This window comes from Drosophila sulfurigaster, chromosome 3 (assembly GCF_023558435.1).
Source record: "Drosophila sulfurigaster albostrigata strain 15112-1811.04 chromosome 3, ASM2355843v2, whole genome shotgun sequence".
In the NCBI taxonomy this organism is placed as follows: domain Eukaryota; kingdom Metazoa; phylum Arthropoda; class Insecta; order Diptera; family Drosophilidae; genus Drosophila; species Drosophila sulfurigaster.
Genome location: NC_084883.1, coordinates 11,474,337 through 11,500,147, shown reverse-complemented (window position 1 = coordinate 11,500,147; position 25,811 = coordinate 11,474,337). Strand labels below are relative to the sequence as shown.

The window sequence follows — 25,811 nt, the reverse complement described above, 5'->3', positions numbered from 1 at the left end:
AGCTAACTATAAATTTTGCCCACTTAAGTTAACATTTTTAAAGCAGCCGTCGTTAATCATTCTTCATGTGGTGTGATCTGAGGTCTGTAAAGAAATAACTGAAATTATTTAAGTATTATAGAAAATGGTAGTTAAAAAGCAATAATAAATGCTATATTTCTCATTTTGAGTAAAATTAAATGTTAGCTCAATTAGCTCCTTACTTTTTGGTAACAAATTTAAAAAAAATCAGGATTTTATCAAATATTTTCTGACGTGGGTTAAAAAAGCCTCAATTACCTAGATATTGACACCACTTTGGTTTTACTTCGGCGTATTTATACCGCCATTTTTTTGTTAACCTTATTCACTTACTTCTCTAAAATATAGTTTCAGTGAGGAGACTTCAAGCTCTAAGGCAATTCGTAGATGCTCTTTTGTTAGCGCATCAAAGTGCTTAGTTAATGTGCATTACATTTTCGTGATTCTGATCAATATCGCCAGCCAGCGGCAGCAAGCGTCTCTATAGTTAATAGAGCTTTTGTTGCAGACACATTCAACGAAGCAGAAACACAGAAACAGAAACAGAAATGCTCCTCTAGCCTGACTGCCTGCTTCTCTCTCCCTCTCTCTGTCACTCTCTATATATCTTTCTTTCTTTCTTTCTTTGGCTTGCGGGTCAATCGAGGGCCCAAATGCCATCGGAACTTCAATTTCAATTATTTGTCAGGCAAAATCAGGCTGAATAAGGCCCACATGCTGTGCCTGCATAATATCGAATGATCGTCGAATGATAATTGATAATGGAGAATGAGTAGGAGTGTGAGTGTGTGAGTGTGAGTATGAGTGTGAGTAGTGGTACTCGTTCGATTATATGGGTATGTTTGCGAGTGTGCATAACTGCATAAGAAACCGAATCAGGCAGAGGCCGACGAGGCAGGCACGAAGACAAGGCAAGAAACTCAAGCAAACCAAAACAACAACAACAACAGCAGCAGCAGCAGCAACAACAACAACAACAACATCACCCAAAACCATAATAATATTAATTCCAGTGTGTGCTTGCTTCCACGTTCGTTTGTATTTGTATGAGAAACTGGGTCAGCGTGTCGTTTGAGCTTACACACACTCGCACATACTTCACACATACATATACTTACATGTAAGTTGCTGTTGCTGTCGGCGCACGATAGAAAGTGAAAACGAAGCAACAGCAAAAGCAACAACAACAACAGCAACAGCAGAGACGGCAGCAGCAGCGACTACGACAACAAAATGGCTATGAGACTATGACGAATGTACGGCATGAAAAATCACATAATCGCTGTCGCAGTCGACGTCGCTGTTGGCGTCGCAGTTGACGCCAACAATGCTAGTGACAGTAGCAGGCAGAAAGCAACAACAACAACAACTACAACAACGCACATAAGTGAATTATAATTTAGGGAAAATTATGCACGCAGCACTGTAAATATAAATAAATAAATGATAATAAAAAATCGAGGCACAATTTAAACATACGCCGCCTTTTTTTTATTTTGGTCAACATCAAGTTTCTAAAAATTCCATCGTTTAAAGTTTTTTTTCTCGATTCACTAGCCATTAATATCATACTACGAATATGCTCACTCGTAAATAATTATTTAAAGCAACATTTCTCGAAGATTCAAGAATATTTAATACAATATTTTAGATCAGAATTATTAAATATGGCATACTGAATGATATCTAGGCTCCTAAATAAATAGTTTGCTTAGAGAACTATTTATAAATGGAGCGTGAGCTATGAGACTTTTTGTTTAGTTATTATTATTATTCATCGATTCATTGAAAAGATTTAATGTACGTGTATAAACTTAAATAAAATGTATGCTGCAAATAGTATAAATAGTTATTGAATCAGATATTTTAATTCAATATCTGCATCATACAATTTATTTAAGTTTATACGCGTGTATTTAATCTTTTGAATGAATCAATGAATAATAATAATAACTAAATAAACACTCTTATAGCTAACGGTACACTTATTAATAATTTTGTAATCACGCTATGATAAATATCATGCTTTATAAAATTGTTTCTGTGAAATTATGTTCCCTCAAATTAATAAGTATACTTGTTCTGTAATAGAAAAGCATAGAACCTAATCTTCTATAGTTTTCTCAATGATCATTGCTGTAACCACGAACTATTAAATCTGATAACTAAATAAATATTCAAAAAATTTTTAACGTCGCCGCCCGTCACAATATTTTATTTCCTTTTTATAAGGGATCTCCCATATCAATAAGGAATAGGCACAGCGCCCTTACATTATCTATTAAGACATATACAACATATATATTTCTATTGTAATTATTTAATGTTTCAACTAATATTCATAAAACCACAAAAGATTGATTTAGAATTGTCTAAATATGTATTATAGATTACATATAACATATGTGAGTATATAATATTTTTTTAGTTCTAAGATGCCAACAATCACAATATTTTTACCTCCTTCGATTATGGATTTTCATTATGGGGCTTTCTGATAAGCATGTATTAAAGAAGCTTTATCGATTACATTACAAATGTAACATCAACCATTTGTGTACAATAGCTAGGACTCAATAGCATTTAAGATGCTCATAAACAGATGCTATTGAAGCTAAACGAAAATGTGTCAATAATTGGAGCTGCTCTGTAAATTCCTATTGAGCAGATGCCGTGATAGCTGCAATGAATAAAGCGAGCCGCAGGCGCTGAAACGTGATCAGGCAATTACGAATTGGCAGCAAGGGAAACAAAAGGCTCTTCAATTGCAAGTGAAGTAGTTGAATGTGGTATGAGGCATGGGGCACGGGGGGCAAGGCGGGACAACCGGTTCAGGAATCGCTATGCCAGAAGAGACCACACCCAAAACAAGAAAGCGCGTTGAAGAGATTTACAAACTGTGATTAAACTGTTGTGAGTGTTTGTGTTGTGTGTTGTGCTGTGCTGGGTGTTGTGTGTGCTGTGTGTGTGTTGTGTGTGTGGGCAGAACTGCTGCCAGAGAAGCAGCTTTAAGCCAATATAGCGCTGGACTAGCCATCAAGCTGTTAAAATCAACGAAGCGCTGCAAAAAATAAAAATAATGCGCTATTACGAAAGCCAGCGAAGATACTCCAAGCCAAGTCAAGCCAAGCCAAGCCAAGCCAGGCCAAAGCTAAGTAAAGACAAACCAAGTCGAACCAAGCTGAAGCCGAAGTCGAAGTCGAAGCTGAGTCGCAGTCGCAGTCGCAGTCGAAGTCGAAGTCAAGCTAAGCCAAGTTGGGCTGCCACCAAGTCACTAAGTCAGTCAGTCAGTCAGCAGTCCATCGGCCCACGGTATGCGCCCGATCTGCCCCCCTTCCCCCTCCTTCCTCTTCTCCTCTCTTTTCCCCCCTTGCAGCGACACACATATTTGCTAGTAGCTAAGTTTTGTTTTGTTTAGCGCTTGGCCTGGGCCTGGGCCTGGTTATATCATCAGTGCTCTTACGTGCCAGTCAGCCAGCCAGCCAGCTAGCCAAATGGTCAGCGGGGCTGGAGCGACCGACTTAGGAGCCCGCGTGCGCGTTTTATGCATTTTTAAAGCGGGACACCAACAACAACAACAACAACAGCAGCAGCAGCAGAGCGCTAAATGCTCGAATGGACAACTGGTTGGCTATTTGGCTGCTTTGAGTCAGCTTGGTCAGCCAGCCAGCCAGCCAACGAGTCCAAGTCTTCTTCTTCGACGACGACGACTTTTGCTTTTGCCGTCTCACTCTCACTCTGTTCATTCATTCACTATCCCCTGACTGACTGTATTTGAATACTGTTTGACCCAAATTCGAGTTTTGTGCGCGCGCTTTTGGCCGACAAGAAAGAGTTAGTTACTAACAAAAGCTCAGCTGAAAAGTCAACAATGCCCCTTGCTGTTACTTTTTTTTTCTTACTTTTAATTTTCAATCTCAACTACGTTTTTTTTTCTCTGTTTCTTTTTTTCGCGCTCTTTCCTTTATGTGGTTTTATTTTGTTGTCAATGTAAATGCCATTTTTCTGCGTGTGAAAAGCTGTCAAAAATCATTTGTTTCGGGTGTTAAAAATGTTTTCTATTATAATAGCTGCGTCAGTTTTGGCCAGGCTTTAATGTCTTGCTATCTCACTTATCAGTTAACAGAAAAGTATACACAATTGACGTATTTTTTCTTGAATATATAATAAATATCTGCGCGTCATCAATGTGACTAAAAATAAACATAAATTTCGCTTTACTTTGTAAAATTTTTGTAAACAAAAATCGAAATGAGTCAGATTGTCCTTGAGATGCTGAGCTTACACTTTTGCTTGCATATATAATTTTATGATAAAAATAAAGTATTTAAAGTGAGATAGATATTCCAAGAAATCAGTTTTGGGTTTAGCTGCCGGATTTGCATTATTCGTGAACTTTGGGAAATTCAAATATTTGCTGATAATATTAGGAATTGCATTTAAAAGAAATATTGAGCTCAACATAAAGTGATTCATATAAAAGTTGATGAATTGTGAGTTAGTCTTGTCCGTAATTAAATTAGCCCTCTTTAACATAGTTTTATAAGCGCTCGCATTCCACATAACTCTCAGCTCGAATGATTCATCGTGAGCCACTTTAGGGCTGTTAAGGTACTGTACTCCGGTCTCTGAGTACTCTGAGTACTCTGAGTACTCGCACTCGCACTCATATGTTCATAACCACGTTCACGAGCTCACGTATCTCTGCTTTAAGTTATTTTATGTTGTTGCTCGAGTCTGTTTTTTTTTTGTTGTCGCCACATTTTTTGCTGTTTTTCTCTAATTTTATTCCTTACCTTTTTATTATTATGATTTTTTCTTGTGCCTGGTGTTGGCCTTTGTCTTAAGCCAGAAACATTTGACATTTTCATCAGCTTAATCTAACTCACATGTAAACAGCTAAATTTCCGCTCTCCGTTTATGACGTGATGTGTGACTAAATATAACAACATTATCGATAAACTATAATAAAAGCTTATAATCATCATTATAATTGTATGTAAGCATTTTGTGGTATTCGTGAATCGTTACACATTTTAAACAATGAATTTACAATGATTCAGCAAAATGTGACTTACGCTATTGCTGGATATCAAAAGGAAAATTTGAATACAAAAAAGATTGCACATAGATTTTAAAATTATAAATTTAAATTAAAAACTAAATGAAATAATAACATTTTCTGACCAAAAATGAATAAGAAGTAAAAATAATATATTTATATAACGAAATACATTTTCATTTCCTAAAAGAAATAAAAAGATTCTTTCGCGAAAACGAGCAACAAGTATAACTAAATTTAAATGATTAATAAAATGAAAATAGAATTTTCTTTGTGAAATGTTGATTAAGTTTCGTGAACGCAAGGTGTAAATTTAGAGTAATTGCCTTAGTTGATACAAATTATTATAGCTTAACATTTTTTTTAATTATTTCAATTATTTTTTTATACTTAGTGTTTTCTATGTAAATATGAAATTTTATTTGTTCATTGGTTTTAATCATTAATGCTTTCTAATAAACTTGATCACCAAATTTAATACATTTAATACATTTATATACGTTTTTCGCAATTTAAATGGGGATATAGAGTATATAATCAAATTTAAGGTATCAGATTGAAGGAGTGATATCCGTCTAATATATGATTGATCAGCAAAATTAAAAAATTGTATTTAGATAAGTGCGTGGATCTCTATGGACTCCAATTTGATACTAAGATTTCTGAAGTTATAAAGCAGTTTAATTTCTATTTTTTATGTCACATTGCAAGAAATTATAAATTTCGAAAATTCACTAACTCTGATATTTTATTAAAGAATTATTCATTTAAACATCTCTTTTGAGCCAAAATGATTAAAATTAAAGGATAATTTGTTTATGTGAAGCTGCTATGTGAGTTTTATTGTCTTCATTTCTGAAATATTTAAAATATTTAAATGAAAACAATAACTAACTATTCAACAAAATATTCAATTATATTATACATATTTGGCAAATTAAATATGTATTCAGTTTGTAAGTGCGAGCAAAGTACTTTCGATTAAACCGTTCCTACTTGATTTATTTATTTTAAAGAAAGCCAAAAACCATTACAACTATAACTTCGAAAATGTTTTGCTCTAAAAAAAGTATAATATAGGATATTAAACATTACAACTAGCATGTAATAAGCAGAAGGAGCAATCATAGCTTACAATTTTATGCTTTCCCATTACTGAGGGTAATAGGTTAATGATTCATAATATTTGCAATCAAAAACAAAAGCCTAAAAATAATTTTATGTAAAAGTATTAAATTCTGCAATTTATTGAACATTGCATAACCATTTAATTATTAATTCACTGCAGTACACTGAAAATCTATAAATGAAAGATAAATTATTATTATGGATTATAAAATTTACCAAGTTATATTAAAGAGTAGCTGTGGTTTATTTATTACCAGCATGAAAACTATTAGAAATGATTCAAAACTAAAACAACTATTTGATTCATTATCTTTCTGATTATTTAAATTTCTTCTTTAAGTATTAATTCACTTGAATTGTAAGAATTTAATTGAAGAAATTTAATTAAATTCCTATGCTGTTTTGAATGCACATTTTATGCATCTGCATATATTATACATATGGGAGAATTTCGAGTGAGTTTAGACTTCACCGGGATCTTCTCTGACGATGTGTGTGAGTCTGTGAGTCTTTGGCTGCTTGGCCAATTTCGCATTGTGCCTGAGATTGATGCCACAAATTGGTTCACATGGCATGACTCTACATTGAGTTTGGCTATCTAACATATAGTATACTCTTGTCTGTCTGTCCGTCCGTCCGATGCTGGTGATGCTGATGCTGTTGCTGTGGCATCGACTGTGACTTCGACTTCGACTTCGGCATCGTCAGCACCACTGTTGAAATCTGAAAACTTTAATTTCTGTTTTCTTGAGTTTTTCTTGAGTTTTTCTTTAGCTAATTTCGGTGCATTCTCGCATTGAAGTGGCCGACGACGCCGTGCAGCTAATTTCGTATGATTTTTTTGTGTTATTATTGCATGCTTAGATTGTTACTTGTGTGTTATTGTTGTTACGCTTCTTACAGCCGCTGTCAGTCAGTGATGTTGTGTTGAGTGTGAGTTGATTGTGTGTTAATTAACTCCGACATCAGTCACACAATGCTGCAGTCACTCTCGACGCGACTTTTTGGCCAGGCTGAGAACAGCTACTGGTCACATTTTATTTGATGGTTTATCACTTGCCAATTCGTGGAAGTCGCAGTGTCCAGCTCCGGCTCCAGCTCCGGCTTCGTCGGTCATAATGTCATGTCTGAGGTTTATTAACCGTTGACATTTGTTTAACGCACGCCGCTTACAGTTAGCTCTATTTAATTTCTGTATGTTTTTGAATGTGCTGCGTGCGCCGTTATGACACATTTCCGAGCCAGCAGCATTTAATGCGAGTTATTCCCAAGAAAGACCATTGACAACGCCACACTATGGAGTGCTCCATTTTCTTCTGTTTCCCCCCACTTGGTTACAAAATAATGCCCAAGTCAAAGCTGGTCAAAACGCCTACTGAGACACTCTCTGCCTATTGGCAACGCTCGCAGTTGCTACAAATCAATCAAATCAAATCAAATCAAACCGAAGCAACGCAAAGCGAATCCAATCGAATGGTTGGCGTTGGCAATTTGTCTAATGAGTTGTTGCCACAGATAGCCAGTTAGCCAGATTGCCACGCAACTTAGGTGCTAATGATTCCCTCTCAATTCAATCAAATGAAACTCAATTCTCAATTGCACAGACGCTTTGCAATGCGGCGATTTGATGCAAATGCTAATTCAGCAACAGCAGCAACAACAGCTCATTGCACTCACCTCCAATTGACTGATTGATGCTGATAAATATATATGTATATATATATATTGTATTTATACATAGATATAGATACAATAGGCAAAAGCAGCGCTTTAACAAAATGCGCATTTAGATGAAGCCGCCGAACTCGATGCTTTGCGGCTTATCGAAAACTGGCGGCAAGCAATGAACTTTTCTAACTAAATCAAAAGAATCAATAAACAATCAATCTGCCACTGCATAGCATATGTATGAGCTGCACCATCAAAGAACAGCAACTGCGTTGCAACGAACCGAGCTTAGATCTGTAAACTGCATCATTACATATTTAAGGAATGTGAAAATTGAGTGATAAGAAACATTTTGTAAAATGGATATCTTATGATATTATAAATAAAAGTAAAGATCATCCAAGATCATCAATTGAGTTGCAACGAACCCAGCTTAGATCTGTAAACTGCATCATTACATATTTAAGGAATGTGAAAAGTGAGTGATAAGAATCATTTTGTAAAATGGACATTATATGTGATTATAAATATAAGTAAAGATCATCCAAGATCAGCAACTGCGTTGCAAAGAACTGAGTTTGGATTTTCAAATTGCATCATAACATTTTTAAGGAATGTGATAAGTAAATGACAAAAAAATTTTCTAAAACATACATCATATAATAATTTAATAAATGAAATGATTATAAATGAAAGAAGAGTAGCTACCCCATCGAAGATCAGCATCTGCTTTGCAGAGAACTTAGTTTGGATATACAAACTGCATCATTACAATTTCAATGAGTAAGATACGCAAATGGCAAAAACATTTCCTAAAATATACATTATAATAATATAATAAAATATAAAAAATTTTAAATGAAAGTTGAGAGTAGAGAGTGGAGTGCATAGGATCTGTATGATCTGCATCATCAAAGATCAGCATCAGATTTTCAGATAATCTAGTTTGGATCTATAAAGTACATCAAAACATTTTTGAAGAATTTACGTTGTTCTTTCACACATATTATTTTCTGCTTACTACATTCCTGTAACTAATGAAAAATTGCCTTGGCCTGAGTTTGCTTTTGAAGTCAACTACAAATTACATGAGACTAAAATCTAGTCACAAACCGATCATATATCATTTATTTATAACAGTCTTAAGAAAGCGCCTTTATGCTAATGTGAAATCTGGCAACAGCGCAAATATTCAAGCTAGCCTCAACGCGAGGTGACAGATTCCACTTGAGTCACTTCCGCTGCAATTTGTGAACCACTTGTTAGACAGAAACTTGGCAACGTTGCAAGTGAACGTCTGCCCTGCCTGGTGTGGCCCAAACCTCAAGCCTCAAGCCCCAATACTCAAGCATGTGTAAGTATGAGGCATAAGCAATGTATATTAGAGGTATACCGTATGTTTACACATTTTAGTTGAAGTTTTTGGGCCCGTTGTGCGGTCGCATCAATGGCCACCAACTGCAGCGTGTGTGTGGGTCTCTATGGGTTTACCTGCATGCAATTACATTTCGTGAATGTGTGCTGTTCTATACAACTGTCAAAAAAACCGCAAGGCAGCTAAAATACAAGTACACAAGTATCAGAAAAATTGATGGTAAAAAAAGGAGGGGGAAAAACAACTAAAATAAACAGCGCACCATAGCGCCCAGATCAAGTCTAGTCAGCGTCGTTGCCTAGTCTTAGTCCGATCTAAACTAGTCGAGGCGTTGCGGTTGTTGTGGCCACTAGAGAACAACAACAGCAACAACAATAATAACAACAATATTAACAACCAACAGCAGCAGAGTGCATTGACGTGTTGTTTGCATGCCCCGCCACAGCAACAACCACCGCCATCGCAAGCAGCAACAGCAGTAAAGCTCAGCCCATCTCTGTTGTTGCCACCTCACCGCACCGCACCTCACCACACCGCACCCTCTCTTATTGAATCGTAACTCTTCCTAACTCTTCTAGCCAAGCAAGTTTCGTTTTTATTTTTTTCTGAAGAATCGGAAAATTGCAGAAAACGAGATTTTTCGTTTTGACGTGGAGTACATTGCACTTCGAGCTACAACTACAACTACACACAACACACCACAGCCACAGCCACAGCCATAGACACAGTCACAGCTTTGGCTACAGTTTCCAGCTGGATTCAGTCAAAGTGTTGGTACGCTCAAGCTGAGGATCGGTGCCGACTACAGGTACGCTTCAGAGAGCCACAACGATGTCGCACAGTGGGACAAACTATATGTATATCTCAATCAAATTAATTATTAATTAGGAATAAGATTACGATTTATTGAGAAAATAATAATTCAATTATGGAACTTAATTTATATATTTCAAACAATATTATAACTAAGTTTGATTTTTTTATGATGAAAAATATGACTTAAGTTTTAGGTGATTTATCATCATCATCAGAACTTTTTAATTAATATGTAATGTAGATGTGCAGATATTAAATTAATATAACTACTACTACTACTACTTCTGATTAAGGCCTATATATTCAAAATATATTTTGCTTTCATTTTTATTATACTGAATGTCAGTTTAAGTTGTTATGATAACATTAATAAAAACTTTTTATAATATTAATCAAATTTAATAAAAATTTTAAAAATTAAAGGAAATAAAAGCATTCTGAATTTCTTAACCTTAAAATTTCTTAATCTTAAATTTATTATATGCTATCGCTGTTATGTGTTATTTTATTTTTATTTCTAAACCAAATAGAATTGCCTCGCAAATATATTATAAACTAAATAGGTTTTTATCGAAAAAAAATATTTTTTCAAATATATATAATGTGAGTTGCTAGAAGTTATCGAGATTTAACATAATAATAATAAGATACAATAAGATGAATTATTGAATTTAATTTAAATCAATAACAAAATATATTTATAATAAATAATGTGTTTACAAAGTAATTACCAATTCAACTTAAGTTTTGCCCCACTGTACTTAGTCCGTCTCCGTTTTGGCACGTAGGTTGTTCATTCGTCGGCCGTTCGTCGTCGTCGTCGTCGTTGTTGTTGTTGTTATTGTTGCCGTTTGTTGTTGATGTTGTTGTCGTCTTGAAAACTGGGTCAATCGCTGCTTGAGCTGTTGTCTACGTACATTTATTTAGTTTTGCTGTGTTGTCTTGCATCTCGTTGCCTGGTTCGACTGGATTTGGATGGACAACTGGTTGGGATTCGGTTCGGGCTTGCCGGGCAATGGGAGGCGGTGAGGTGGAAAATCTGAAACACCAAAGAGTGTAAATTGCAAACTTTTTTTTATTGTCTTCTCATTTGCCTATTTCTTTGTGTGACTAACTGGTTGACAGCTCGACTCGGTTCGACTCTGCTCTACTGAGTTAAGTTTAGTTTCAGTTTAGATTTGCCCAAGTACGATTATATTACAGACAGCAGAAAAAAGCAAACATAATTCTCAGACCTAAGAACTTCCGTTCCCGGTGACTTTAGTGACCTGCTCTCTGTATGTGTCGTTTAATTGCAAGTGACATAACTGTTAAACGCACTTTAACCACTTTAGCTTGGTCACTTTGACAATTTACAGACGTTGAGAGTCTAGACGGAACAACGTGTGTTGTTGACGTCTGCACAGAATGCCGGCCGGCTCTTTCTGCAAAACTGGTTTCTCGATTTCTTCTGGTTGTTATGGTTCTTGTTCTTCCTCTTACTTATGATCTTTTCTGTTCTGTTCTTTTCTGCTACGTTCATTCTGGCAAGTAATTCGACAATTGTGGGTATTCTTGTGTGTCACGAGACCAACATCAAGGTTGGCATCGCGGGCCATAAGGCGGGAACTTTTAATGTCTTTAATGTCTTTCATTTCAGCAGAATTTGTAGCATAAGCATGAGAGTTAGTTAATGGAAACGATTGTACGACTGTGAGATCGTCCTCAGATATTACCAGCGCCTATTTCGGATTTGAAGCTTTTATGTATGGAAATATTTGGGGGAACATAAACAGTTAAGGAAGTAAAATGTATGTTATGCCTATGTTATAAAAAATAATCAAATAAAGAATATTTACGTATCTAGAATATTTACAAATATTTACAATATATTCTGAAATAATTTGAATTAGTGTCTGTTAGCGTTTTTCGCTCATGTGCTTTGAAATGTATTTTAAATGTTAAATTAGTACTAATGTTTGAAGTTTTTCTTTAAATTGCTTTAAGCACCGACTCATTTAACCGGGCAGTTCAATGTGACCTTAGCTAGAATTTAAGGTTGGGAAAATATACCAAAGGCAGAAACGACGATCATTATTTTCTGGTAACACTTTTTATGGAATAGTTATATACTGACAAAAGGCGCATCATTTAAGCTGCCCTTTATTTGTTTTTTTACAATAACAGATGGCTAATTATATAATATCAATTTTAGAAAAATGTTTAATTGAAAATAGAATAAGATTAAGAGAATTAATCACAACACTTGAAAACTAGTAAAATAGTTTAAAGGAATGCATCGTGGCGGTCACAGCTGAGGAAAGCATTTCTTAAAAAGCTCCCGGTGAAGCGACACCTAGCGTCTAATATACGAACTATTTGAGCGATGTGGCAACGTTGCTAGCGGTGGGTTCAAAACTTGGCTAAGCATGGACTGCATACGAAAGGTTTAGATTTCTATTGAAATGGTTTATTTTGAATTTTAATACACCTAATATATTATATAATTTGCCTTGCAGTATTAAAAAAGACATTCACAAAATATGGAACATATAAATATAAAAAAGATTTAATACCCGGATAGCGGCTGAATTTAAATTTTAAGTGAACTTTAAATAAATAAAATTTGTATTGGATGCAATAAAATGATAATCCACATAACTTCGGGCAACACCAATTGTGTTACATTTACTCAGTTTTGAAAATATTTAATTATATGCAGAAAATAATTAAATATTTGTGAAGTGCTGTATAATACTAAAAAAAGACAATAACTCATAAGATGTATTTTTTTGTAGCTAATTTGCAATTTATTGAAAAAGTTTTGCAGAATTATTCTTCAAGTTTATAATTAGTTAATTACTTGGGTAATATTTAAAGACTACTAGAGAATTATGCACAGGATGCTAAGAAACAAGTTTGTGCTTAAGAATAATACAATGATATATTCAAATTCAAATTGTTTCAGTAGGATTGATCTTTGGGTCTTCATAATGTGTTACAAATACTCGTAATATTGCCATTTGAGTCCAAACTTATGCCTGTCCGTCAGTCTTCGGTGCAATTTGAAATATATAGTGTGTGTGTTTTTAAAATGAATAATTTGATAAAAGTTGTGCAATTTATGTGATTTCATATTATTGTTGTTTTCGTTCTCATTTGCGTTCGCATTTAAATTGTTTTATATGCTCGTATATTTGACGTATAATATGATACTAAATTGTTGATTTTCTTTTGTATATAAATAATTATTTATGTATAGTAAAAACGTTGTAAAATTGCGACTTAAATTAGTGAGATTAAGTGTAGAGATGAAGAGGGCAAGCAGGTGAAAGATGAGGGATTCACAAAGTGAGAGAAAATGGCTGCGAGAAATGCGATAGACGTGCCTTCGTGTAGACTGTAGAGTGTAGCGTAGAATGAAGTAGAAGAGAGAAAGAGAGCGAAATGATTAGTGAGTAGTGTGATTTGGGAGTAACGAGTCGTCGTTACTGATGAGTAGTGAAGAGGGAAGAGTGTGAATGGCGAATAGCGAATGGCGAATAGTGAAAGCGAGTGAAGTGAAATGAGAGTCTTGGAGCATTTCCGGCTGATGATGTTTTGAATTTCTGTCAAACTACGCTTGACATTTCCTGTATTCGTGAGTGTGACTGTGAGTGTAAGTGTGTGACTGTGACTGTGAGTGTGTGTGTGTTTGGCTTGGTTATGTTGTCGCGTCCCTTTTTCAGAGGATGATGCAGTGCTTGGCCCGCAACTGCTGCCGCATGCCACGCATAAAGACGTGCTGCTGACCACCGAAAAAGAGACGCTCACGCACGCATCTCATTCCTCTGGCCACACCATTAAATACAATCGCCCTCGACCTCCTCCTGGTTAACATCGTGATCGAACTCATCGTCGGCGGTGGCCTCCTGGTACTGCTGGTACTCCGACACCAGATCGTTCATGTTGCTCTCCGCCTCGGTGAACTCCATCTCGTCCATGCCCTCGCCGGTGTACCAATGCAGGAAAGCCTTGCGACGGAACATGGCCGAGAACTGCTCGGAGATGCGCTTGAACAGCTCCTGGATGGCGGTGGTGTTGCCAATGAACGTCGACGACATCTTCAGACCCTTGGGTGGGATGTCACAGACAGCTGTCTTCACATTGTTCGGAATCCATTCGACGAAGTACGAGCTGTTCTTGTTCTGCACCGCGAGCATCTGTTCATCCACCTCTTTCATGGACATGCGGCCGCGGAAGACGGCGGCGACTGTCAGATAGCGACCATGGCGAGGATCACAGGCGGCCATCATGTTCTTGGCATCGAACATCTGTTGGGTGAGCTCCGGCACGGTGAGGGCGCGATACTGCTGCGATCCGCGCGAGGTGAGCGGCGCAAAGCCGGGCATGAAGAAGTGCAGACGCGGGAATGGAACCATGTTGACAGCCAGTTTGCGCAGATCGGCATTCAGCTGGCCTGGGAAACGCAGGCAGGTGGTCACACCGGACATGGTCAGCGAGACGAGGTGATTGAGATCCCCATAGCTGGGATTGGCCACCTTCAGTGTGCGGAAGCAGATGTCGTAGAGCGCCTCGTTGTCAATGCAGTAAGTCTCGTCTGTGTTCTCCACCAGCTGATGGATGGACAGCGTGGCATTGTAGGGCTCGACGACCGTGTCGGACACCTTGGGCGATGGCACCACAGAATAGGTGTTCATGATCCGGTCGGGATACTCCTCGCGTATCTTCGATATCAGCAGCGTACCCATGCCGGAGCCAGTGCCTCCGCCCAGCGAGTGCGTCAATTGGAAGCCCTAAAACAAGTAGGTTAATACAACTGAATCAAGTTTAGTCGGGAGACTGAGGATTACCTGCAAGCAGTCGCAGTTCTCGCACTCCTTGCGCACCACGTCGAGCACATTGTCCACCAACTCGGCACCCTCTGTGTAATGACCCTTGGCCCAGTTGTTGCCTGCGCCCGACTGGCCGAAGACAAAGTTGTCCGGACGGAACAGCTGGCCATAGGGACCCGAACGCACCGACTCCATGGTGCCAGGCTCCAGATCCAGCAGAATGGCACGTGGCACATACTTGCCGCCTGAAGAACGCGAAACGGCTGTTTAAAGAGGGGCAATGAATCATCTCGTTTGTTGAGGCTAAGAAGGAGACACTTACCCGATGCTTCGTTGTAGTAGACACTGACACGCTCCAGCTGCAGATCGCTGTCGCCCACGTAGATGCCGTTGCTGTCAATGCCATGCTCCTCGGATATGATCTCCCAGAACTGCAAAGAAGAAGAGAGAAAAAGCGTGAGTGCGATTTCAATTTCAATACTACAATATTCTTAATCAGCTTCAAGTTGATCAGATGTCATTCTTGTTCTTCTGTTTGTATAAGCAAATGACACCTCTTCATAAAAATCTATTTTTTCTGAAGAAGATACTTCATAATGAACATGTTTATACCATTTTAATGGCTCGGGTAGGCGTCCCAGCTGGAAAAGATATTGCAGCTATTTTTACACCTCATCTTCTCCTACTCCCGGTGAGCACACCGGGTGAAATCAGTTGCATTATGAATCTATTTTTGTTTAGCTAGCTCTTGGGTGTCCATATATGAGTAGCTTTTACAAAATAATTACTTATATGCAGCATTCTAATCTATATCCAGCAGCCATATAGTTTATCTTATCGCTGACGGCAAAGTCAAACTGCAGTCAGCCATCTGTCAAGCTCTTGGCCAACAACTTCTTGAGAGCAGACATGACGTGCATCAAACTGAGTTACGAGCCATGTCCAGTCATCGGCGAGGTCATGTTGCCAACCGCAGAAACCGCCCAAAGAGCACTTCAAACTTCATATACAAATTATTTGAAATTCCCTTTTTTTTCTCCAGATATTTTCGAAGAGTATGTGGGGAGAGGGGCGGCATCAAAAGTGAGACACATTGTACACTGTTGAGGCTGAAAATTTATGTTTAGCTTAGCCGTCAGTTGTATGGCTGCCGCATGCCCTGATTTAGTGCTAAATTTAAAAGAAAAAGAAACGTCGCAGTCGCTGTGGATGTGGATGTGGATGAGGAACGCCGCTGTCACAGTCAAAAATAGTTTTTCGAGTATACTTTCGAAAATGTATTTCAATGCAGCATCACAGTGTCGCGGCATGGGACATTTCCAAGTTGAGAGACTTCATTCTGAATGCCGCCGCACGGCAACGCTCCTGGGGTGCAACCTTATGCGGCGAAAGTGTTAAAAATAGCGCAGCCATGGGCGTTGCACGATGTGTGTTGCACGTTGCCTGTGGGCACTGGCCAGATACCAATCCGAACACACAAACCACACACACACACACACGCTATACTCTAATGCTGAGTCATAGCTAAACTGCAGGCCAACGACCTGGGCGGCAACTCGGAGATACTAAATTAACCCAGCAGACGTCAGTTGTAGACATCGACAACATCATTAGGAAGCAACAACAAGAGCGGCAACAGCAACAGAAACAGCAAGCAAATCAAAAAGATATTCGCCCTCGCTCGTATCTCATAGATACAGATACAGAAGCGTTTATTGCGGAAGCGCACTGCAAATGTTTTGCTGCGTTTAACATGCGTCTTCATCTCTCATTCGATTAGATTTCGACTATTTTTCGACAATTTATACCAAAAAAGGGATCGCATTAGTTTTCATTAACAAGGCAACGACTCGATCCCATTGAAGCGCAACGCATTCTTTCAAATTCCAATTGCTATACAGAACAGAAATAAACAAATGCCATCGAGGAAATAATAAAAATGTTATCGCTTGAAGTGCTGCCAACCCATTCCCAATTCCCAATTCTCATTCCCATTTTCAGTTCTATTCCCATTCCATTCCCCATTCCTTTCCCCATTCCCCAATTTCTAAGTTCATTTGCTGCTATATTGTTGTCTGTATCGTTTCCCGTTGGCACTTGAACTTGACGTGTGAGTCGCTAAGGAGAATCACAATCATAGTCCCGACTGCAGCAGTCTCCAATCTCCACTCTCCAGTCTACAGTCTTCAGTCTGCATAGTCTAGTCTTCTGTTTGCAGTCACTGGCGCAGTCGATGGCGTCTGCGTTTGCTTTTGTTTATTTGAAAGGCAGCTCAACTACTCAACTAGTCGGTACAATCTCCGCAAGATCATCAAATTTAATTGGAGTGTGGCCGTTGCAATTATGAAGCTTACAGCAATAAAGCGCAGTTTGTATGCCGGACGGAGCCAGCCAAACAAACATCATGCAACTTGTATATTGCTTCGCTTGGGGCAGCATAAACAGCGGCAGCGGCAGTGGCAACAAAAGGGGTAATAACAAAAATAAATTAGCACACAAAACTGTTGAAGTGAAAAGTCGTTTTTCATGTCTCCTACTCTCTTTCATCTGCTTCTCTTTCTACTTCTTCTTGTCTTTGCTTTACTTTCAACTAATTTGTCTTTTTTTCTTCGGATTTTTCCTTTTGATGATAATGCTTTTGATAGTTGCGGGAAATTGCTTTTTTTTTGGGATAACTATTATGATTGGTCAGAGGATGGGGATACTCGAGTATCGTGTACAAAGTCCAGCTGTGAAAATTGTCTTTAGCTGCGTCATGCTTTTGCGATCGTTTACACCGAATGCATTAGATTCAATATCAGAAATGCGAGAATCTGCTGGAAGTTGATCTATCAGCGTCACGATCAGTCCAATTAAATGAAAATCAAATTAAAAAATCAAATTAAAAATAATAGAATTTATGAATTACAGCGTAATGCTGTCGATAAATAGAAAAACTTCAATTCATCAAATGTTCTGAGTAGAAAGTTCTAAAGAAATTTCAGAATAAAGCAAGAAAGAAATTTCGTTCTGACAATGATTCAAAAGCCATTGATTTATTTTCTAAAAATAAAAACATAAAGAATTATGCGGGTGCTGATAAACAATTTAAAATATATTTTAATGCATAAACTTCATTTTAAAAACCCTCATTTGTAATGAAATTGTCTGACTTTAAGAACCAACTAGAAATTTCAAATGGAATTCGTAATTTATTGACAAGAGTCTGCTGTTGGTTGCTGTCTGCTTCTGGTTGCTGCCGCCACTTGCCACTTGCAGCTAGAAACTTAGACTTGCAATTAGTTTTAAATGTTGCCGCTGCTGTCCTGCCACACTCCTCGCCTCGCTTCGCCTTCCCCTTCCCCTCTCAACTCCACATGCGATCAGCTGCCGACGCCCTCATTAAGTGTTGCATGTCTGTAGCTGCCCCATCGTTGCTGCTGTCTTTCAGTTTGTGCCACTTGAAATCACTCGGGCATGAACTTTGAAGCCGAAGCCCGTCTGAAGCAGCACAAGCACAAATCTTAAGCTTCCCGCCTGCTGCCTCGTGTCTGCCACCTTCAATTGCCTCACCTACCGCGCAACACTTGCAGCTGGACAGAAGAAGAGAGAAGATCGTCTGCAGCTTTATCGGCTTTTCCGGCAGCCCTTGAAAAAAAAAGCGCAACAAATGCAAAAAATCATTTTCACATGATGGCAAGGCATTTGGCTATGCTCCCCTCCTACCATCTCTTTACCCCTCCCGAATCTTTGCCGCCTATCAAAAGCATTTGTCTTTGCTCAGCAGTTCAGCAGCTCAGCAGCTGTTTTGTTGTTTCAGTCGTACGAGAGGGCGATAATAAATCTTTCAGAAGAAACGCCAGAAGTTTGTTGACTCTGCCAGTGCATTGGGTAGACACACAAATATACTTAACATACATATATATATATATATACATATATATATATTCGTATTCGAATATATAAAATTATAATTGTTATATATGTACTTATTTGTGGGGGCACGAGCTGATTATTTAAAATGCATTTATCGTCTTGTGCTCAAAACGGAAATTCGAAATTCATATGGGCCCCTATCCTGCCCCTTGTAACTTGTAACTGAATCCGAGTGCAGGCTCTCTCTCTCTGCCTCTCTTTCCCTCTTTTATTATACTGACCAAATGCACCCTCACTTCTCACTCCTCGATTGGCAATTTGCTGTAGCATATGGACTTGTGACTCACTTCCTTTGTGCACTTGTGCGGTTTGAATGATTCCAATTGCGATGCAGATTCAAATTCCGATTTTGACTCTGATTCTGATTGTGACTTTTGATTCTGATTCAGGGGTATGATGGCCATGGAGATGGTAGGTTAGGTAGCTGCCACGCTGCCCCTTCTTATTGCCTCACACATTTGAAATGTCCACTCAGCTGTTTCTCAATCTCTTGGGTAATGTGAGACCGACGTCTTGCTCAAATTACCAAGTCGGCTTCATCACCGTCGCCGTCACCGTCGCCGGCTGGTTTAGATAAACAGTCTTCGTATCTCATTCATGGTAAGTAACTACAGTCAGTGAGTTGATATACACAAACACACACATACACTCGCATACAGACACCGACATGTACTGCCCCATAAAACCATTACTATGCCGAATTTCTGAGAAATGCTAAGCGTTAGCGCTAAATTAAGCGACATTGACCCCCCCTTCCACACTTGCCCACTTCTTCACTCCACTTCTACTTCCCCATCCACCGTCCACCGTTCACCGTCCACCGTCCACCGGCTGCTTGTCTCATTTCCCACAAATCGCGAATCTCAATTGAGTCATGAATGCGGCGCTGGAGGTAATCGCAGTTGAAAAGAAATGAAGTAGAGAAATCATCGTTGTACTATTTTCGCTTATCTTGTGCTTAGGAATTACTTTTATTTAATTGTGCGTTATAGTTCAATCATCGCTCGTTTGCCTTTTAGCTTTTTATCAGCATTTGCTTAGCGTGACACACTTTGTAGCCTCCATCGCAGGCTTGTCATGTCAATGCCTGACAAACCGGTCTGATCTTGCCAAAATTTACAGCCTCAGTAGCAGCAGTAGCAGCAGGAGTAGCTGTGGCATGTGGCATGTGGCACATGATCGTACGATCAATTGGCAAACCGATGATCGGTGAGGGCAACTGTTTTATATTTTACATACTTCTAATTGCAGTTGATTAGCTAGTGAGTCAACTCACAACTTAACAGTCTGAAAATACTTTTATGAGTGATATTTCCCCAGTGCGATCGCTACTCAACTTAACTGAACTTAACTCAGCAGCTGTTGCTAAAATATTATTTTTAATAAACAGCTGTTTAAAGTGAATTGTAGTTGATTTTTAACTACTTAAAGTACACAAGTACCAACATATATACTTTTCTCTTTTAGAATATCCTTTCTATAACATCACGATCATTACACTTTTAAAAGGTTTTCTCTACAACAATTTTCTTGCATGCAATAAATTAGAGTTTCCCCTCTTTATTCTTTACAACAATGTGGCATATTCTTTAATTTTTTCATCTTTTTGGCCTCTTGCGGTTGCTCTGGCTAATAAAGGAAACCCAACAAAGCGAAAAGATACAACCGCAATGATAATTCAAGAGGTTTTTGGCATCCACGCATCATTCAAATGCACCATAAAGGGAAGTTGAGGAATGAAGAGCAATTGCAATTGTTCAAAGTAAAGCTCGGTAGTATTAGAGCAGCAAAATTGCGGATCGTTTAATAATCATAACAATTTTAATAATCACAGTGCAAGTGAAGGGCACATCGAGTGCTTGATGAACCAGTGCTTGATGAACCAAAGCAAATTTCTTCGCTTTGTTTTCTTTTTTCGGATTTTTTTTATTTTCGCTACGTCGGTCGCATTGCTCATTTTTTGCACTTGGCATTTTTATTTGCTTTCATTTAAGTTTTCTTTTTGTGTTTTATTCTTTATGTTTATTCGTTGGCCTTTTTTTCTTGTTGTTGTTGTTGTGGTTGTTGTAGTTTTTATTTCGTTAATTTTCTTTTGCTTTAATTGCTAAATACGCTGTAAAAGGCGCTGGCGACGTTTACTCGTATTCCGAGTTGTGATCGATTTGGAAACTCATTGAAAAACGTTTTCGGTCAATGTGCATAAATTAGCTGCGTTTGCCAAAAAGCAGCGCAGCAAAAAGCACAGCAAGAGCAGAAAACAAAAAACCGAAACCGAACCGAAAAGTCAGACTTACCTTAGCGCCAATCTGGTTGCCACATTGGCCAGCCTGCAGATGCACAATTTCTCTCATTTTGATTTATGGGTTTTGATGTAACAATTTAACAATTCTTCTTCTGCTTCCTTTGCGTGGGACTCGAAAGTAGTCGTCGATGCAGCCAATTACTCTGAACCTGAACCTGAACTGAACTGAACTGCGCCAGGAGGTGGACTATAATTCTTCTTTAGTGTGTGTGTGTGTGCTGCACTGATTAATCTTTTGAAAGGAGGGAACCCGAGCAGAACGCGCAACTTAACCGCACAACGCACAAAACTCAACTGATCGCAGCGACGCAACGTTGTCGACGTTCACGGCCTAAGAATCACTCCCCACTTTGCGTTGAGTTGAGTCCCCACAGCCGGCCCAACCCAACCCGAAGTCGAAGTGTCTTCGGCTCCGTCATCGTCGTTGTCGGTGCTTCGGCTCGCTGCCGCACGAACGCGAGTAGAGTGAGAAAGACGATCAATCACACACACTGAGATAGAAACACATATATACACATGCAAGCAAGTGCTACTGCAAGTACATACATACATAGATACATACGTATATACATAGTATGCAAGCCCTGCTCCCAAGTAGAAACATGTGGAACGTTTTACTTGACGAAACTCAATAGATGAGTGTAGATTAGTGATTGAATTGATTTGTACTAATCTTAAAATCTTATTGACAGGGTATCTTATTACAGGGTATGCTAAAAAGAGGCATTTTAATATTATAGTAGGAGATTTTCGTTCACTTTGGTTTGAATTCATACCTAATACATTAAAATAATAATATATTATTAAAGAATATTTTAAATTGTACTCAGTAAATGTATATTATTTACAGGGTATATTAAAAAGTGACAAGCTTTTGATGATTATTTAAGAGATCTTTATTTCATTTATTTATTTACATGTTAATTGTTATACAAAATAATGTAATACCTTAAAGAAGGGAATGCTAGCTACTAAGGCTCTTTATTTAAATTTATTTTTAAAATGTACTCAAAATGATAATCGCTTATATAAGGTTATTCTTAAGAAATGAATACTTCTTCCAGGGTATATTAATAAGCAACAGGGTTGAATTTTGATCATTATCTTAGACTTTTTATTATTTTATCATTCAGTCGTATAGACTATATAGATGAAGGTTTCATTCATTTCGAATTATTTTAAATTATGATCCATTTTAATAATTACGTCATATAGATTCTTTTAAATAATGAGAAATTTTTAAAAAATGCATAAAATTGTGGTAAAAGTGATAGATCATATTTGCTGGGAATATTAACCAGATCCAGTCTTTAGTTTTAATATTTATATAAGATTTATAATGCTCTAAAATGATGATCCATTTTTAAAGAATACTTTAAATTGTGCTTCAGCTGCAGGTAAATACTATTTACAGGGTATACTAAGCAGAGTCAGCCTTGACTTTTGATGATTATATTAGATTTGTTTATTATGGCAGTTTCAGTCAGTCGAACATGACGGGCCAAGTCCAGAGTAACAAAAATATTGGGGATGCTATTTTGGTTTATGTACAACATGAAATTGTAGCTGTATCTGAGGACATCCGTCTCCGACTATCTGTATCTGCATCTGCATGTGCAAGTATTTGTGGATGTATCTATATTTGCATTTGTATCTGTGTATTAAGCTATTCGGTTCGGTTGCTTTTGGAGCTAAGCAACGGCTGGCATCCCGTCGACTTTTCCTGTTCTAAGTTCACAAATTTTCACGCTGTCAACTGCAGCGACTTTCACGTTCTAATTTTATCAGCACAACATTTACAGGTATGCAACACACACACACACACATGCACTTTCATGCCTCTCGCATCCCGCTTCGGTGCCACAACTTTGACTTCTCTTTCGGGGCGCTTCCAAAAAAGTGTCACCGCAGTCATTAGGAGCCATTTTGTACATGGCTTTTTGTTTTGCTTTCATTCTGGGATGAGCCCAAAACGCATCGCATGTTGCATGCATCTATTTTTGGCTGCACTTCGCGTCGTTAGTTTAGAGTTTTTAGATGTGGCACTCGAGATGTGGCTGGCGCTCTTTCCTCGGAAATCAATCAATTCCCAACGCCAAGTATTTCAAGCAATTTGTAGTCGTTTTACTTTCAAATTACTTTCAAGTTGCTTTTGCCTCAAGTGCCATCTTTAGCACATTTGATTGTTTCATGTGGCTGTTGGAAGTCAGGCCAGTAAATTGGATTTGCAGGCAGGCTTGTGGTCAGCATACGGCTAAATTTAAATATATACCACAAAATAATCTTGAATTTACGAGCATGAATATGTAAGTTATAAAATGTTGTACATTTATTCCCCAACAAGAGCAGCAAACTAAATAACCAACCCAGGTCTTGGTCCAGCTTCAGGTCCAAGTTCTGGCCAAAACAAATAGAACAAAAACATAACAAATACTTTTGCTGACAATTTTTTGGTTGCCAAAATAGAGGCGGACTGATGACATTTACAATCGTTGGCGTAGTCCAGGATAATTGAGAGGGGGTCTTAATTGTTTCATTAATAAATTAAATAAAGGAAATAACGAAATTTTATTTTAATGTTTTAAATACTAAAATCTGAAAATGTTGAGTAACCGTTCAAAGTTCTACTTTAAACCCCATTGGTCCAGCAGTGCTGCTTATGTCAACACACTAACAATAACACACACACGCAAACACACACATACACGCACGTGCTCTGCGTCAACTGTTGTGCGGTCGAACCCAGCCTCTCCCTTCCCCTCCCTCTCCACACCCTCAACCGTAAGCGAGGCGACCCCGAAATGTATGTAGTATAAATCGTTTCACAAAAAGTAACAAATGTTTTTTTAGGATTTGTGTTTTGGGAATTTCTGCACTTGTGTAAATGTATACGCAATACACGCATACACGCACACACACACATTTATACACACACACACACGTTTACGGATAATATGGCAAAAATTATACAACACATAAACATAGACAATCAAAATGAAAATGCAATAAGAGTAGAACACAAAAATATGCCAGCAAATTTTTCTATGACCTGTCAAAGATTTCATTCTTCAGCGGACTTTGTACAAGTTTTAGTTAAAGACATTTTCACTATGGTATATGAATACAGTTTTCTAACCTAAGCCTCGCCATTGCTACAGTTTTGGTGATAAAGATATAAAACTTGACTTATATTTTTTATAATAATATATGAGATTTTGATATTCCCAACCAATGTCGAAATTTTATATTGCTCATACAAAAATTATCGTATTGAAAAATGTGTGCCAAAATACTATAACCATATGATTAAAGAGCTAAAACATGGAGGCAGCTTACATAGCCATTAAAAGCAATTTTTGTATTTAGAATTTATATTTATTACAAATTTGAATATATTTCAAAACAAAAAAATAGTATTAAAAATTATTTATTACAAAAAATTTTTTTCTTATGCCCCAAAACATGCCTCAAAAATAATACAACCATATTTAAATTTTATTATATCCGCAACCTAAGGTAGATGGATATTATAACTTTGCGTCTCGAATTTTGAACAGACAATCGCATAAAAATAGCAGAAATTAGATAAGAAATACTTGTGTATGGCAAAAACGCCTATTTACTATGAGTCTTAGTTGCTTTGGCATTTGCACTCTGAGGCATATTTTACATGTAGTAATATATCAATGTACCAAATATAATCTTCGGCATATTTTTAGCATTTTAAGCTATATTATTTGGTATATTTTAAGAATAATACCGCACTGTATTGCTTTTACTCAAAATGGGTAATAGACCTAGGGCTAAATTATTTACATGATTGTATAGTCTGTCTGTAGTTTTCTAGGGTTGCATTGAAGCGAACTTTTCTGCATCTAAGAAGGGTATTGAAAAGCAGGCTTAGCATAGTGTTCTCTGCTGTTATTGCAAAGGATTTTATTTATACAAGCACAAAAACTCACACTCTTAATTATAAACATAATTGATTGATTTGCGCTTGTGGAAATTTTAATTTATTTTCACGATTCAGTTTTAATGTGAATTTACAATTACGTAACAAGCAATGCGATTATTTCCACGCTTGTTCCCGTTGTTGTTGTTGATGTTGTTGTTGATGCAAAAATTAAAATTAATTTCAATGCTACTTAATTGCAAGCGTATTTTTTAGTGCCTTTTGTTGGTCGATTTTTAGTCCTTCGGCTGCGCTTGTTAATTGAATTTGATTGATTTTTGCTGATATTGTTGATGGAAAAATAATATTGTTGTAAAATCATAACCAGTCTGTGTTGCACCTGTCAAAAAAATACAGCCCAATACAGACTGACAAAATCAGGCAAATCTGCTGCATTTCAATGATAGCATCAATTTTTTAAAACTTTCCTTGGGGTATTTTAATAAGAATTACATTTTCATATTACACAGATTTAGGAATTGCATAATTCAAGCGAGTTAAAAAAAAAAACAGTTAAATATCTGTAGAGTTGTTCCTTGTTGCTTGTCAACGCTGAACAACAAATTTGTGTAACTAATTTTTCAGCGCCGTTTTTGCTCTGCTTGTTGCAGCTTGTCAACAGCTGCTGTTTGGTGCAACAATAGTTTTTGCTGCCAATTAGTTGTTTTAATTGCAAAAAAGGACGCCTTCGCAACATGGAGATGCGCAACAGCAACAGCAACAAGCGACTACACACTACACGCTAGTAAATGGGTTTT

The 25,811-nt window shown here is 37.6% G+C and overlaps 1 protein-coding gene across 2 annotated transcripts; it reads right to left on the bottom strand.

Moving 5' to 3' along the window:
- Positions 1-12,834: 12,834 nt before the first annotated feature.
- Positions 12,835-21,416, bottom strand: LOC133840676 (tubulin beta-3 chain). 2 transcript variants are annotated; one of them, XM_062272633.1, is made up of 4 exons: positions 21,094-21,416; positions 15,207-15,315; positions 14,903-15,129; positions 12,835-14,845 (listed from the first exon to the last, which is right to left on the bottom strand). In XM_062272633.1, exons 1-4 carry the CDS (start codon positions 21,148-21,150, stop codon positions 13,892-13,894), a joined length of 1,347 nt encoding a protein of 448 aa, XP_062128617.1. In that variant the 5' UTR covers positions 21,151-21,416; the 3' UTR covers positions 12,835-13,891. The 2 variants fall into 2 exon arrangements, with proteins under 2 accessions (XP_062128617.1, XP_062128616.1); XM_062272632.1 differs by having other exon boundaries at positions 14,903-15,147; positions 21,094-21,413.
- Between the last annotated feature and the right edge of the window lie 4,395 nt (positions 21,417-25,811).

Bases quoted from the DNA above. Each gene is read 5' to 3' on its own strand.
- LOC133840676 (XM_062272632.1), bottom strand. From the start codon at position 21,150: ATGAGAGAAATTGTGCATCTGCAGGCTGGCCAATGTGGCAACCAGATT. The intron at 15,148-15,206 runs GTAAGTGTCTCC...CTCTTTAAACAG, and splicing joins CTACTACAACGAAGCATCGG to CCGTTTCGCGTTCTTCAGGC. The intron at 14,846-14,902 runs GTAATCCTCAGT...TACTTGTTTTAG, and splicing joins AGAACTGCGACTGCTTGCAG to GGCTTCCAATTGACGCACTC.